This window comes from Sycon ciliatum, chromosome 3 (assembly GCF_964019385.1).
Source record: "Sycon ciliatum chromosome 3, ocSycCili1.1, whole genome shotgun sequence".
NCBI lineage: Eukaryota > Metazoa > Porifera > Calcarea > Leucosolenida > Sycettidae > Sycon > Sycon ciliatum.
The window spans coordinates 35,828,379-35,844,423 of record NC_088645.1 but is presented as its reverse complement, the minus strand read 5'-3'; the positions used below and the strand labels follow the sequence as shown (position 1 = coordinate 35,844,423).

Sequence of the window (16,045 nt, the reverse complement as noted above, 5' to 3'; positions counted from 1 at the left end):
CAGAGTGGTCCCTTAGGGCAGGTGGTCGCCTTACCAGAGTGGTCTCCTTGACAGGTGTTACTGTGCACGCATGCGCAAAAAAAGGACGCTGTACCGTGGCTACATGTATGACAGACGTACTTACCAGAGTGGTCTCCTTGACAGGTGTTACTGTGCACGCATGCGCAAAAAAAGGACGCTGTACCGTGGCTACATGTATGACAGACGTACTATGTCACACGGCGACACGTCTTACACCTCTACCATGATATTATTACTATCTGCATTGGGTACATGGAAGGAAGGACTGAAGCGTGAGAGGGTGAAAAGCATGAACTTGCAACAGTGAAGAACAGAACATGAACCATGAAGCCCAAAATGACATGTGTGTCAAACCCAGCACCATAACGGCACGGACTCTTGCATGGTAGTACCAAGAGTATAATTATAATAAGACTATACAAAAAGGATAGAATGGGTTACGGAGCTTGGGTTGGCTGTGACTCAGAGTTTCACGCCTGTGGCGATCATCAGACAGCAATGATTACAAAAACTCAATGAATGTTCTTGATATAGTGTGGTAAGGTGCTAGTGGTATCAGAGAATTTAAGCGCAAATACGGTCAAGCGGTGATTCTGAGCACCTTACCACACTATATCAAGAACATTCATTGAGTTTTTGTAATCATTGCTGTCTGATGATCGCCACAGGCGTGAAACTCTGAGTCACAGCCAACCCAAGCTCCGTATCCCATTCTATTCTTTTTTTTTGTATGAAGCTCTGCACCCCGGTGCATTGAGCACTCTTTCGAGGACCACACCCAACTTTCCGTGTGTAATAAGACTATACTCTTGCCTAATCTTGGTACTACCAAGAGTATAATACTCTTGGTACTACTGTACAAACAAGCCTCTTATACGGGCAAAGCAAATTTGCTTACATAATATTATGACAGAAAATCTCAATACCAAAAAAAAAAAAATTGGTACTGCGGTACAAGTATTGTACTACCCGATCCTACGCATACATCAGTGATTGTTTCTATTAAGCTTGTCCTTACCCAAAACTGGTGTCTTGGCCCGCCCTGGATATTGCTTCCTTCCAACTCGATGGCGCTCCTCCCCCGCTTCACCGCGGAACTCGTCTTGAACATCTCAATTTCAAAAGATCACTACTGATTTCGAGAAGAAAAACGTTTCCTGACCACCATAAGAAACTCTCTGCTGTTGCACGACATACCATATCTACTAAATTTAAATAAGCTTTCGCCAACATTGACCACAAAGACTTCTCATCACGAATGCGGCCAGACACTGGCTTCATTCATTTCTGTATTAATTACCAAAACAGTGGACCGAGAAAACAATGTAAATTTTATTTTACAAGTACTTTTACAGTAGTGGCAGCTGCGCAGACCCCATTCTACGTGCAAACTAACTAACTAACTAACTACTTGTTGGGAATGGACGAGAGTTCATTCTTATTTTCCCGTTGCCATCCTCCATCCGGATATGGATATCCATAGCGAAGAGTGCGCAATCCGGCAAATATGGCACATGATGTACTACCAGTAGTATAGTAGCATAAAATGTAGTACCAAATATGGCACATGATGTACTAGCAGTATACAATGTAGAGGTACTTCTGCAGTATACTTCCATCTTGATATCCACACTGGTGACTTCTTTGAAGGTGGCGCAGTTTATTTGCTAAATGGCATGAAGTGATTGTTCTAGACACTAGTACTGAATGAAAAAGTCACAGGCGATTGAAGCACACTATGCTTGAATGGGCAATCATGCAATTTCATTATCCGTATATGCAGCACAACGCCAGGCAGAGAGAGACACAGAGAGAGAGAGAGATAGAGAGACAGAAAAATATACAAAAAAGAGGCAGACACACAGAAGGAGAGATCAAGAGGCAGAGACAGACAGACCAGACACAGGCTCAGAGAGACAAGAACTCTCAAAAGAAAGCTGCAAACCACCGCACAAGTAGTTGGCTTGGAAGAAATCACCACTCAGATACAAGACTCAGGTAGTCGGTTGTGTTTTAGTGTATTTGACAACTCTCGCCACTTACACGAGACTGATTTATCGAGTTTTCCACAGCTGTGTATTGCGAGTATATAGACCCGCACACTAAACATTAGCAGGGAGGCATGGAAAAACTATGGAGAAGAACGAAGGAGCACGAACCAGCAGATTAGGAATGCACACGCAGAGCATCTGAACATTAGGATGATGATGATGTATGGCAGATAAATTTAAACATTCTACCTGAAAAGAAGCACGAGAAAAAAAAGCGCGCACACACAGACGACGGGAACAGAAAGACTAGCGTAGAGGATGATGTTCTATAAGAGAAGACATCCCTTCTTTTTAGTTGTCTTCACTGGCGGGTTGAGCACTGCACGGATGGCCTCTTCGAAGACCTGGACGCCGCAAACAGACGCAGAACACAGCATGAGAACAGAATAATGAGCGAGAGGACTATAGCGTGGTGATGTGGACTGTCTTGCGCAATATCGCGTAAGGGGCCGTACGTAAATATCGAACTTTTTTTCAAACAAATTATTTTAGTTTAGACCCAACCCCTCCCTCCCCCTCAGAACGTAAAAAATGTTGACGTTTTACATGCATATACAACAAAACCCGCAAGTGTGTAACTGCTCCTATTGCCATGCACATGTATCGAACTTTTCTGAAACGAAATTGGTCAACCCCTCCCACCCCATAACGAAATTATTTCATTTCGTGAAAAAAGTTCGATAATTATGGACGACCCCTAAGTAGGGTATGCATGTACGCTAGACACCTGTGCAGTGTTGTGCACGCATCAGTACAGTACAACATGCTCTGTGCGGTGTTATCAAACTGGTGGAGAAACTAGGCACCTGAATTACACCTACTAGAAGCACAGCTCATCAGGTCCACAGAAATGTGAACACACATAGAATCACATGTTACGAGTATACAGTACACAAGAGGCATGTATACTCCACTCTGCCAAGCAGCCAAAACGAAACCAATCAAGAGTACATAACCCAGAGTGAGCACCTCCGCAGAGCTCTTTTGAATTTAGGTCCGCTAGAAAGACCAGAATTTATTAACGCCAAACACCATAGCAACCAATGCGCCACTGCCTCCCTTCATTGCCCTGTTTGAACCGCTATGGTGAGGAGCACTGGATGGCTTGGTAATAGAACTGGACATGCCACCAGAAGCGGATGCCAAGGCTGTGCATACCACACTGGCACCACAAGCAACACTATGCACCCCGGGGACTGGCGCTCCTTGCGCAGAACCCTCGCCAAGAGAGCAAAGGATGGAAACGCATACAGGCATTGATCGGCCCATGACATCGCAAGAGCATCCACATCCAGCGCTCCTGGTTTGAGGCCCCAAGAGAAAGAACAAGCCAATTGGCACCACAGAACAAGCGCCCTTCAAATACAGTTTGACAAGCATCCCTCCTTGGCAACCACTACACATCTAGCAAGGCAAAGTTCTCATGATAATTATTGACCCCAAATATTACCTGAGCAGAGACAGGAAAAAATTCCTTGAAGGATAGGGGCAACCCAGACTGCACATGAACTGATCTCAATGTGATGTAACACAATGCATCATGTGATGCGCTTGTTTGGGTAGAAACTACTTCTTCCGGTAGATGCGTTCGGTTTTCCTACCCCAAACGATACCGTAAAAGCAGAAATTTTCGGTGGGGGAACTACCATCTTCCTGTCTGCTCATCATTGATGTGGTGGAGTTTGAATACTACTTCAATCCAAAAATACCCTTTTAAAACAACTTCCTCGACGTTACTAGGCCGCAGAAACTACATTTTTCCTTGCCCAATGACCAACTAGCCGAAAGGACTTCCCTAGAGACTCCCAGTCCATGAAATCTGAGACAGGCGTACCCTATAACAATGGTGCCTCAGAGTTCTTAACCCTCTATGCGCCATCTCTCTTTCTAGCTGATAAAGGGGAGCTTGCCCCATTCGCCGGACTACACATTTACAACACGAACGCTGAGAAAGCAAATCAGATGACTGCAGCATGGGAATCAGACTATCCATTCGACACTGCCAGCAAACACGCCCTACCTGGCTCTACTGCAGCTAGTGAGAAAACAATCTCCATCGACGTTAAAGGGGAAGTATACCCTAAAATCAAATTTTCACCAGTTGTAGTCTTCTGGGTGCTGAGTCGAATGGTCTTGGTCCGAGGAAGCTGCGACGCTCCCTTCCTACTTGAATCCCAATCGAACTCGCGCACTTCCACCGAAACTGGGTGACTGCGCCCTACTAGATGGGGATCTGTATGCAAAATGTCACTAAAAGCGCCATTTCGTTCTTATAAAAGCACGGATGACCGCGATTGGCCCATATGTTGTAGTCTTTTGGACGCTGAGTCGACTGGTTTTGGTCCGAAAAGGCTGCGATGCAGCGTTCCTCCTTTATTCCCAATCGAACATGGTTGAACAAGCGGTCACGTGCTCCTGGGTGCCCAAATCACCTGGTCACCGCGCCAGCAGGCGACAACTTTCACACCAAGGTTCAACTCGAGTGACAGGACTGCACCCAAAAAAGGTCAAACAGGCTAGTAAGTTGTACCCTGCAGGCACGGTGACCAGCTGACTGGTGTACGCAGGAGCACGTGACCGCTTCTTCAACCATGTTCGATTGGGAATAAAGGAGGAACGCTGCATCGCAGCCTTTTCGGACCAAAACCATTCGACTCAGCGTCCAAAAGACTAGAACATATGGGCCAATCGCGGTCATCCGTGCTTTTATAAGAACGAAATGGCGCTTTTAGTGACATTTTGCATACAAATCCCCATCTAGTAGGGCGCAGTCACCCAGTTTCGGTGGAAGTGCGCGAGTTCGATTGGGATTCAAGTAGGAAGGGAGCGTCTCAGCTTCCTCGGACCAAGACCATTCGACTCAGCACCCCGAAGACTACAACTGGTGAAAATTTGATCTTAGGGTATACTTCCCCTTTAATGCAAAGTGCATTCCCAACTGAAAAATAAAGTACAACTGGCTGTGCCTGTTCAGGTGGAACCCTACATACAATGAGAGGGTGCTTTCCGGAGTACTGCACTACAACGTTAGTGATATGAAGCTTGCTAAACTCGAACCCAGGTACGTGGCCCACTGCCTTGCTATCATTCTGCTAAGCAGGTCAAATATCTAAGTTGGCATATTTTTTATCCAGTCAGCCATCTATGGGGTAGTGTCCCTTGCACGAATTGCGATTCAGGTGGTAAACAAGCTTTTTAAAAGAGACTGCTGACGATTAGTAAAATTTGTAAAAAATAGAACCTCGGCCGAGCATAATATACTGTGATTGATCATAATGATCATGGTAGGTATCCAGACTGCGTTTACGTTGGCCTACTAACATCACGTGTTCCCAGTACAATTTCTACTACGTACAACGAAGACCAGCGTAATACTACTCCACAGCTCGCTAAAAACCTAAAATGGACTAGGAATGTACAATGGTCCTTATGCACGTTGTACAGATGTACAAAGTTCTGTATTAGGATCGTAGGTGTGTACATACCCGGTTGGGTGTTCATTGTGTGCTATACGTGCGCATTTGACCCATTTAGCCTCATAATTCATGGCAAACAATCGCTTTTCCAGCTTCTTCGCTTTAGGATTGAACTAACGACTAGCTAGATCTCTGTCGGAAAAAGGTTTCGTATGAAATGCCTTCATGGCTCATTTCACAGTGGAAATAGCAGTAAACACAATAGGGTCCTGCACATTCAACACCCAGCCGGGCCTACGGGATTCTACAAGATTCTGCGGGATTTCATGCATCTGTACAACGTGCGTAAGGCCTATAGGAGCACTACACCGCGATATGTCTCCATATCCGGAATAGCATACTTCAGGGAGCTTGTGTACTCATGGTTGTACATGGGTACACACAAAGCTGAAGCTTGTACTACAGGCACAAGTTTTCGTGGTGACAAGTTTACAAAACAACTCAACTACGAAAGGTCAGTTCGATATGTCATGTATATTTTGTCAAATAGGACAGACAAATTAATTTTCGACAATACACTCAAACGCCTCTTATCTGGACGCCTCAGATACGGGCAAGTCTCTCTACCGGGCACCTTCAGCTTGAGTTCCTATAGCACAAATGCTTCGAATTTGGGGGTTTTGAACTTTTTTCCGTATGAGGAAGTGCTCATTTTTCACTGCCAACCTATGTAATCCACACATTTTTATCAATGGGTTCCTTTTGTATCCTGAACATGTGCAATACGTTCCAAATAAACTTCTTCAAAAATGATATGATACATGGTAGATGAGTTATCCTGAGATACGGGCATATCTGAGATACGGGCAGTGCCCGGTCCCAAGGTGCCCGGATAAGAGACGTCCGAGTGTACCAGAAAGCAGGTTTACCCGAAATACTACAAGTACACAACGAGTACATTTACAAAATAAGTTGACTCGTCACGGTTATCAGCAGTGCCTTGGAAAAATATGCCTGAGAGACTTCTGGTAAGTTGTAGCACATTGCTCAATGAGTCAATATGCGAAGATTTCACTGTAGCCATCCACGATATCCGTACATCGTTACAACACGCTCAAAACGGACTAAGGGCAACACCAATCACGGAAAGGAATCAAAATTATCCGAATTCTCGGGCAAGTCCATCTTCAGTGATTGGTGTAGGCCACAGGCTGTTTGGAGAGTGTTGAGAGGATGTATTGTTAAGAGTTCTAGCAACAGTAGTAAAAACACGCACCTGCTTTAGACCTTGCTGGGTCAGGGCGGAGCATTCCAGGTACTTCGTGCCGTTGATCTCCTTCAACAACTGCAGGCCCTGGGGGTATGTGATTGGCGCGCGCTTCTTTTCCTGAAGCTTGTCGATTGTCTCCTTGTCGTCTCTCAAATCGAGCTTAGTACCGACGAGGATAATGGGGACATTGGGACAGTGATGTGACACTTCTGGATACCACTGCAACGTGCCGGACAAACATACGTAAAGAAGAAGAGAGAGAGAGAGAGACAGAGAGCATGAATAGAAGCAGAGGTACAGTTAAGGTCATGACCAACCAGGCATACACAGTTACAGGGAAGGGCGCAGCGTGATACAAATCAGCCAAAACAGAGAGAACGGGATGTGAAGCCATTCTTGTAACTGAAATCCAACACTTGCATTTTAGACGTTAAAATGAATCATAGGAAGTAGTGAGCATGCATCCACTGTCCATGCTTTGGAGGGGGGGGGGGGGGGGGTGCTGTAGGTGCCTGCTCGGGCTGGTGCAGTAAGTGTGCACACAGCTTCTGGGGTATTATTTCAGTTGCCACCTCTGTACTACAAGTCTATACGCAGGCAGGGCACCCCGGGAAAATGCTGTACTCGGCGGAATTCTAGCTCTCTTGGAACCCGACAGCATGGTACAATATTGCTGCATGCAATAGCTAAAGTCAAGTAACAGGTGCGTCGTAATGCAAGTCCCACAAAAAGCACTGTACACCCCCCCCCCCCCCACACCCATTCCTTCTGACGATGGATTCAAAGTTGCTCCCCACCCTTCAACTCATGCGTATATAAACCCACGGAATGGTACATCCGGGGCTTTCCTACAAGACATTCACGGTTCGCCAAAATGCGACCACTTTCGAGTGAATAATGGCACATCACATTGCCATGACAAACGACAATCAATCGCAGCAATATACCATGCTTGCTTTTGGAATAGCAACCGTTCTACTATCTTCCCTTTCTGTGTATGATGGCGATAGAGGCACGTCGTATGTTAGATTGAACCTCTGTTGGTGGCAGTGTGTTCGTGTCAAGCAAGGATTCTAACTTGGAGCTTTAAATAAGGCGTACAGTGAAGGAGCCGTTGCGACTAGCAGCTCCATGCGGTGTTACTTTGTCATGTTGTGAGGGATAATGAGTGCAATAGCTGCCTGGCTGTGAGGTGCCTAACATAGAGATTCAGCATGGCAATTACAATAATTGTTTGATTTGCAATTTTTGCAAAAAAAGACAGGGTAGTGCAGCAGTTTGTGTAGCAGTGTGTCCAGTATATTCAACACAATCTCTCACTCTCTCTCCCTCCCTGTGCTGTTACAAGTGCATGGCGATTGACGTCACGTGTTCTTACCTTTCCCTTCACATTTTCATACGATGCTGGGCTGATAATACTGAAGCAAATTAAAAATACATCCTGCAGTCAGGCAGACAAAAGCACAACAGACGCACCAGCCAGGGTCAGACGTCTATCGTGACTAACCCACCGTCCACTCCGTAATACAAGCATGAATGGGATGTAACAACAGACTATGCGTGGGTGCTGAAACAGACTTCGAGGGGACCGTTGGTTTTTTCTTCGCGATTCTTCGCGATAGCTGATCAGAGCGAGGACTAAGATTAGTGAGGTGGACTTTGAACCCCACTAAATGTTACTCCTCTCGCTGAATGTGGCAGTCTTGGTTATTGTCCCTCTGGCTAATGTGCAGCTTGAGAAACAAGCAGAGCCAGAGACCGGAATAAGACACGGAAGACGGAACAAGTTTTTTGAAAACCATTGGCTTCAAATCCGTTTACGCGCAAACAGGAAACTTCATTGCAGGGTCCAGCAAGCACGAAGTCACTCCCACGAAGTCACTTCTAGACAATCCGGTCAGCGGGGGTTCATCGCCGCTGGGCCTTGTCGAATCCCAGCAGCTTGGTATCGCTGCAGACGTCTATCAAAGTCCATCCAGATTCGCCTCGATGTCAGAAAGGCGGGCTCGTACTGCCGTACCAAAACACATACGAAAGCAAAGTTCCTGCTGCTGACCAGCAACAACCAGAGAATCGTACCAAGAAGACACCAACATGAATAGCCTTGCTGCATTGAGCACGGCGTGCCTAAACAATTATTCAAGACTTACTGTCTGAGGGTAAGAGAGGGGTCGGAGACGGTCGTAATCTTCCTGACCTGTACAGCAACGCATTGAACGATCACGCAAAAGCCCCAGATTACGACTTGGAAGCAGGAGCAAATGCATGAACAGCGTGTACATCAGAATGCAGAGGACACTCCCTAAGAAATTAGAGCCGCTTCAGCACCCCAAAGTTCCACTCTGGGTGCAATTCTAGAGGAAGCTGGTTTGTCACTTACCAGCCGTATCCCACAATCCAAGATTGATGGGTTTGCCATCTACCATAACATTGGCAGAGTAGTTGTCGAAACTGGAGGAAAACCAAGCCAACACGACAAACACACGGACAGATTTGCTTCTATGCCGTGCGCGGCCCTTTGCACCTCCTCGTCCGCAGCACTACAAAGCCGGAACGAGAGCACGAAGCGGCTGCAACTCTCTCGGCCACGGAAATCCGTAAACGGGAAAAGCGAGAAGGCAATCCACGAGCCTCGCCGGACCAAAAACTTACACTGTTGGAATGTACTCGCCGGGGAAAGCATTGGTGGTGTAGCTGATCAGCAGGCAAGTTTTTCCGACAGCACTGTATACCACAAAAGGCAAGGGGGCAAAAGGCTCGATCAGCCTAAACCGCACGGGCAAGAAAGAAGATCGCAGCCCGCCACTCCGCGGGAACTGCTCCAAGTCTCTGGGCTTACCCGTCCCCGACAACGACGCATTTAATCGCCTGCATGATTGGCTCTCGGAGACTAGCTCTCACCCGGAAGAACTGTAAATCACAAAGAGCTCTCCAATCTCTTCCTCATCCAACAAGAAGCTAAATCAGATCCTGTCAACTTGCGCGCCACTGACCGACTCTGATCACGTACAGAATCAGGTGAGGGGGAAAAATATGGCGACTTGCAAGATCTGAGATATGTACAAGTTTAAGCTTCACGCATTGAACATGCCGAACATAGCGCATGCGCGTCATCGATGCGGATGTAGCCGTTGTTGAGGCGCGGTGCTTGGGATTTGAAGTCTTGGCAAGCTTTCACGTTTCAGTTGTGCAGTTGTGATTCGAAGTCTTGGCAAGCTTTCAGTTGCAGTTGTGTTCGGCAGTGTGTCTCGGATGAGGTGTCACTTGGCAACTGTGTGTTTTGCAGCCCCGATTCCCTGTGTTGAGTATATTTTCCGAAGAGGCGTCCGTGCGGGTGTCCCATTGCAACAACAGGAGTCTTCGAAGAACTTCTTCACCTTCGTCTTCCGAATACTAGTAATGACAATCAGCCAAGCTTTGAAACCTAGCTCGTTTGTTTCTAAACTAACTTGGTCTTGCACCTGGTCACAAGAGCGTGTATAAACATACCGGTGTAAATGTGTTGTTGCCAGCGGTTATTCGGGCAGCAGATCTGGTATTTTGCAACATTCTTCGACTGTCCAGGCCAGTGGAGTGCTCTTCGAATGGATTACATGAATTTATGAGTGCATTTCATTCGAAAATTATACGCTGCTCCCGTCAAGGTGCCAGGTGGCCCATTGGCAGTGTGCTCAACGAGGAATCATCTTCAAATTTTCTTTTTGTTGGTCTTGGATATTGCGTGCATGTTGACCTGGTTTTCGGCCACGTTACTACTGGTCAGCTAGGGACGACATGCATGTAATTATTTACCGGTATGTGCAGTGATTCGTGTCTTTACAAAGTAGTACAGCATAGCAGCAAGAGTACTCATGGTAGTAGTGTGTCTGATTGCATGGCGCTCCGGTTGGCACCGTTGCTGAAGAGCGGACTCCTTGGAGAGCTGGGAGATCGCGAGGTCGTGGAAATGCAGTCAGGTTATCTCGGTGCTGTTTGTGGTCGGGCAAGAAAGTAGACTTCATCTTTTATGGGCCATGGTGAAAGCTAAAATCCTGGTGTGGCGGTCATGGATTTACGAGTATCCAGCAAGACACTACCGGTATGTCTATGAGCTCCAGTAAACATGATAGTCATTGAAAAGCGTAAATAGCTAATGCCCAGTAATGGCATAATCATCAGGTAGGCTATATAAGGGAGTCGTGACATGAAGCCTGGGGAGACGACAACACCATATTAGGGAGGTTCCGGGTACAATTTTCCGTACCAGAATCCGTTTGGTCTCTACGGATTTTTTTTCGAGGCGTGCTCCATACGATTTTTCGGCACGGAGAATCCGTGGCTGGCTTTCATACGAACCATGTTTCGTATGGAGATTTTGCCGCGATATGCAGCTCGCGCAGGAAGATTTTTCGCATACAAATTAAGTAGTACGAGAAACATCGATTTTCGGCGGGAAGATTTGATTTCGGTACAAATTTTCAAAATAAAAAGGCATAGCGCGGGAATGTGACGTGTTTGCGATCGTAATGACGGCAAACACATAAGTTCCGTACTCCGCGATCCGGAACATTTCACTGCTCAAAAACGACGTATAAAAAATCCGTAGCACCTCTACGGATTTTGGCACGAAAAACCGTACTCCGGAACCTCTCTATTAGCAATAATATCATTGTTAGAATGGGGAAGGAGAAACAAGCCAGTGCAAAGTAGTGCACAAACATGTATGCATTCATGTACAGAAAAGGCAACACAGTCATGACAATTTCAAGACAGTTCAAAGGCACATAAAATATAGCTGTTTACAGTTGAGTCGCGCTCCCAGGAACATAGTACCGTAAACTCACCGTAAAGTCGCGGATAAAAGCCGGGTTTGCATACAAGCACATCGCGGATAGAAGCCTGAAAATCAAACGGGTCAAATGCATTATTATAAGTAGGGCTGAAACGATTATACCGAATAATCGAGTATTCGTTTGATAACTCTAACGATCGAGCAATCGTTTAGATTACCGATTACGATTATTTTGCGTTTTTTAAATTTGTGTCCAGAAAGTACGGTAAACCCTCGTTTTGTGAAGTTTGAATCAGTTTCCACTGGGAGTATGCAGTTGCCAGGGGTATGGTTCATATTCTGAGGTTAAATTGACTTCGAAACTGCCATGTTTCGGAGCTACCCTTTCACTAATGCAGATTTGTTGGTATTATGAAGGCATAGTTTGTGGAAACAGAGTAATGTTTGCACAGAATTATGACTCTATTTGCTAACGATTATAATCGATTACTCGATCGTTAAGCTAAAGAGTAATCGATACGTGAAAATCCACGATCGTTCCAGCCCTAATTATAAGCCTGTCGCGCGTAGAAGCCTAGCTAAGGCACTGGCTTCTATGCAAGCACGGATCGCGTAGGTTAAGAGTGCATGCGCTATGTACGGTGCATAGTAAAACTGCCGCCATACCGGTAGTTACTAGTCAGTGGTAGATCTACGCGTGTCGATGTGCATACAAGCCTGACAAAAATATCAGTGGTGCATAATTATAAGCATGGTTTGCATACAAGCCTGGTTTGCATTAAAGCCTTATGCAGAAAGCGGCTTATTTATAGGTTAGTGCATGGCAGGGAGGGCCTTATGGCTTGTTAGTGCCCGACAGGTTAGCATGAGGGCCGTAGGCCCGAGGGCTACCCTGAAGGGCACAAACAAGCCATAAGACCCTCCCTGCCATGCACTAACTATTTTAGAACGAGGTTACATGCATTATCTCACTTCCATCATGCTTGTGTACCATTATATTGGCTAGTTTGTGGTTTGTGTGCAGAGAGACTTGGTGTGGTATGAAAGAATATTTTCTTCTGGTAAGTTATGGTAACTCAGCACCACTTAGGACTACTAAAAGTAGAATAGAAGCAAATGAAATGCTGGGCTCTTATTGCGAGCTTCATTCTTATTCATAGCTTGCGGAGCTATTTAGGGGATTTGAGAGCCCCTTGTCGATACCTCTAATGACCTCGATCTTCGGTTTTTATAGGTTTCCGCAAGCTGTTGACAAAGGAAATTCGTACAGATGAAAGAATACGGGAGGCAAAAACCGTACACACTTCTGAAATGCGTAGCTTTTAGTAGTACACCGTACATTTTTAAAAAAAAAAAACAAAAAAAAAACATTTTATGCAGAGTTCATTATCTGCACCGTACTATAATGCATACAGAGAGTTGTACGCACCAGTTTAGAGTATATTCAGCGGGCTTTAAACTAATCCAAGGCCCTCGACGCGTCATCAAGAGTAGTAAAATAACGATTGAGCGGGCTTTAAACTCTGATAAGGCCCTTGGCGGGAATGTCGCTGATTGGTCGTTTCCTGGACAACGAGACAGACCTCGTTCTAAATGCTTATAAGCCCGGCTTTTATCCGCGGCTTTACGGTAGTTGCATTGTTTCCTGGTGGTGTTAGCCTGGGACGTTCCTTTTTTTCAGATGAAGTGACTGCATTCTTATAGAACATTCTAACTTCTTTAGCAACCGTAATACTGGACTATTTTGTATCCCAAATCCTGCCAGAAAAACAACACCACTGTTCTTACTACTTCTTAGGCTGCGCAACTTTACACGACAACGTTGCCAGCGGTAAACTTGGATGTGTGGACAGCCGAAACGGTGTGCTGTGCCTCATTACTGTCATGTTCGTATCCGGTTTTCGCGCGTCCACACATGCACAGATCGCTTATGATCCGAAACTTCATGTTCGTCATGTGAGGAGTGTTGTGTTATTGAGTGTTTTCAACAACTACTAGCCTATACTGTATCACTTGGCTGTGATTGGTGCTTCCATGACAACACTTGACGCATGACAAACTTTGGTGGATCCTTCGACGGTTCCTGTGTAGATGTGCGAAAACGATTCAAACGGAGACCTGCTCGGATCAGCTCGGATCTTGTAAACCGCGGCACAAAAATTGAAGAAAAAAAGAACAGTCAATCTGGCGTGTAAAAACTCTCGCACTCGCTTCTTCTTGTAGTGTCGGCACTTCTCCCCTCCATGTTTGGCATAGATTCCAATTTCCTGTAGTGGAGAGCGAGTGAGAATTCAACACTAAGGCGAAACTGTTCGGCGGACTGACAACGGCTGCGGATCTGACTCTCGTGACCGCAAAGTTGTGGGACTGGAAGTGACATGAAGCAGTTTATTATTGCCTTTTGTATTTGTCTTTTTTTGTTACATTTTTCAAGTTGCATTGTTTTTGCCTACTGCCGTGGCTGGCTATCGCCCCCCCCCCTCCCCCCCCCCATTCCTCCATATTGGCCTATATTCCCTGGACACGGGAAGGTGAAATAAATAAACTCCGTGTACGCAGGGGCGTAGGAGGGGTTTTGGAAATGGTAAGACCGAAGGTCGGTGCGGCCGAAGGCCGTGGAGGAGGGGGGTCCGGGGACCTCCCCGCGTGAAAATTTTGTAAAAAGACACAAAATCCTGCGTTCTGGGAACTTCTGGCACACTTCTGGCGCAGTGTGCAGTCGAGTCGAGTACAGTACTCAGTATGACTGCAGATGCATGGCAGATCTACGAGTCTAGAAAAAGGTCAAAGTCTGATGCGCATATACGCATCGATGGATCCTGATTTTTTATTACGGTTTTGCACATTTCGGACGGACCACACTTTTCGAAAAGTGGTACGGCTATGGTCGTACCGGGTGCTACGCCCCTGGTACGTGTGTCGAATTGCAGGATAGCCTCCGGTTGCGCAGGATAGGGCATGCTATTATGGAGCAGGCAATGCCACAAACACATTGCTGAAGCAGCCTAGTGTAGCGTTGTCGAACCATAGCAGACAAAGAAGTCCTCACGAAAGGCGCTAGGCCTGCTTGTGCAGCATCAGTCGTCACGTCACATGAAGCTTGATCGGATGGCATGTGAGCCAGCTAGCTGGACGATCCCTTTTCAGCAGCAAGGTCAAGGGCATGCTTCATGCTGCAGTCGCCTCGTTGGCCGACATTCTGCACCCGCTGCTCGGCAGCCCTCCTGGCACTGAGATCTGCGAGCCTACTTGCTGACAGTTGGTCTTTGACCACTATGTGGTGGGTCTGATCTCCTCACCTCCCACTGCCTAGGAGTTAAATGCGATTTCATCCATAGAGGGTGGGGCCGGGCGTTTCCGCGGATGCGGCTCGGCTTCCAGCCGGGTCTAACACGAACTTGGCTGTGATTATTTTGCTGGCACAGTAACAGGTGCTGTCGCCAATCACATGCTCTCCATTGAAGATTCTTGGGCAAGAATGTTTCAGTGCAACAAGCGGAGCAGTCACTTGCATGGAATACTGAAACTGACCAGGAGCAAGTGACACCGGTGAAGCCAGACCGCCCAGTCTGCCATGGCGACACGGCAGAGCTAGGCTCTCTCTCTCCAGCCAAGCCCCGGGGTAGGCGCGGTCTAACAGGGTGGGGGGGGGGGGGGGGAGGGAGAGTTGGGACATAACTTGCTCGACAATCGGCAATACCTCTTCTTCTGCACCGGGCATGGTACAGTGCTGGCAACTGAAGTCCGACCCCCTTGGCGGCGCGGCGCGCCGCCAAGGGGGTCGGATTTCAGTTGCCTGCACTGTAGATCTGAGGGGCACTGGCGTCATTTGCACACCACTCCTGTAGGGGAGCCACTCGCCGCCGTATCAAATGCATCAGGGAAACCGTGCCCAGCGCCGCCATGATTGGCACGAACGGTTTTCTTGTGACGTTCTTCAGGGAATAACGTCACCGATCAGTAACATTTTAAGAGTACATGTTCCTGGTCAGTGACGTCACTATTCCCTGAAGAACGTCGCAAGAGAACATTCTGGCCTGGATTCATAACTACCGGTAACTTTTTTTTTTTTTTGAACTTTGTTTTACTTCGCAAAATCCACTTCAAGTGGTATAACATACTGTGACACTGTGTAGTATCCCTGCCCGACCAATACGGAAGCAGTACGGAACTAATACGGAACGACCTTATGTTGTATCTCCGCATATAAGCGTACGGCGCCTGCTGCATAAAAGCAGCTGCGTTTTTCTGTTTTAATAAGATTAGATTAGATAGCAACGAAAGCTAACTCGAAGAAGAAGTAGGCAACCTCTAGGTGAGCACCGGAGAGAAAGTTATTTATTTTGCCGCTTCTTCTTTCACTAATAATTATATCTCAGGTGTGTACCTGAAAGTAGAATAAAAGTAATTCTTGTTGATTTCACCGTGCCTACCACTCGGCTACCCATTTGTCATGTCCTGGACATGGACCATAATGTATGTAGTGCGCATGCTCGCACAGGAGCTTGGTCTTTTT

General features: G+C 46.6%; 1 protein-coding gene across 1 annotated transcript; it reads right to left on the bottom strand.

Moving 5' to 3' along the window:
- Positions 1-2,023: 2,023 nt before the first annotated feature.
- Positions 2,024-9,765, bottom strand: LOC135812084 (ras-related C3 botulinum toxin substrate 1-like). The gene is made up of 7 exons (XM_065325412.1): positions 9,598-9,765; positions 9,411-9,482; positions 9,139-9,209; positions 8,909-8,955; positions 8,137-8,199; positions 6,765-6,977; positions 2,024-2,416 (listed from the first exon to the last, which is right to left on the bottom strand). Exons 1-7 carry the CDS (start codon positions 9,630-9,632, stop codon positions 2,339-2,341), a joined length of 579 nt encoding a protein of 192 aa, XP_065181484.1. The 5' UTR covers positions 9,633-9,765; the 3' UTR covers positions 2,024-2,338.
- Between the last annotated feature and the right edge of the window lie 6,280 nt (positions 9,766-16,045).

Bases quoted from the DNA above. Each gene is read 5' to 3' on its own strand.
- LOC135812084 (XM_065325412.1), bottom strand. From the start codon at position 9,632: ATGCAGGCGATTAAATGCGTCGTTGTCGGGGACGG. The intron at 9,210-9,410 runs GTAAGTTTTTGG...GTTTTCCTCCAG, and splicing joins GGCGAGTACATTCCAACAGT to TTTCGACAACTACTCTGCCA. The intron at 2,417-6,764 runs GTGCGTGTTTTT...TGCGGCGTCCAG, and splicing joins CCCAGCAAGGTCTAAAGCAG to GTCTTCGAAGAGGCCATCCG.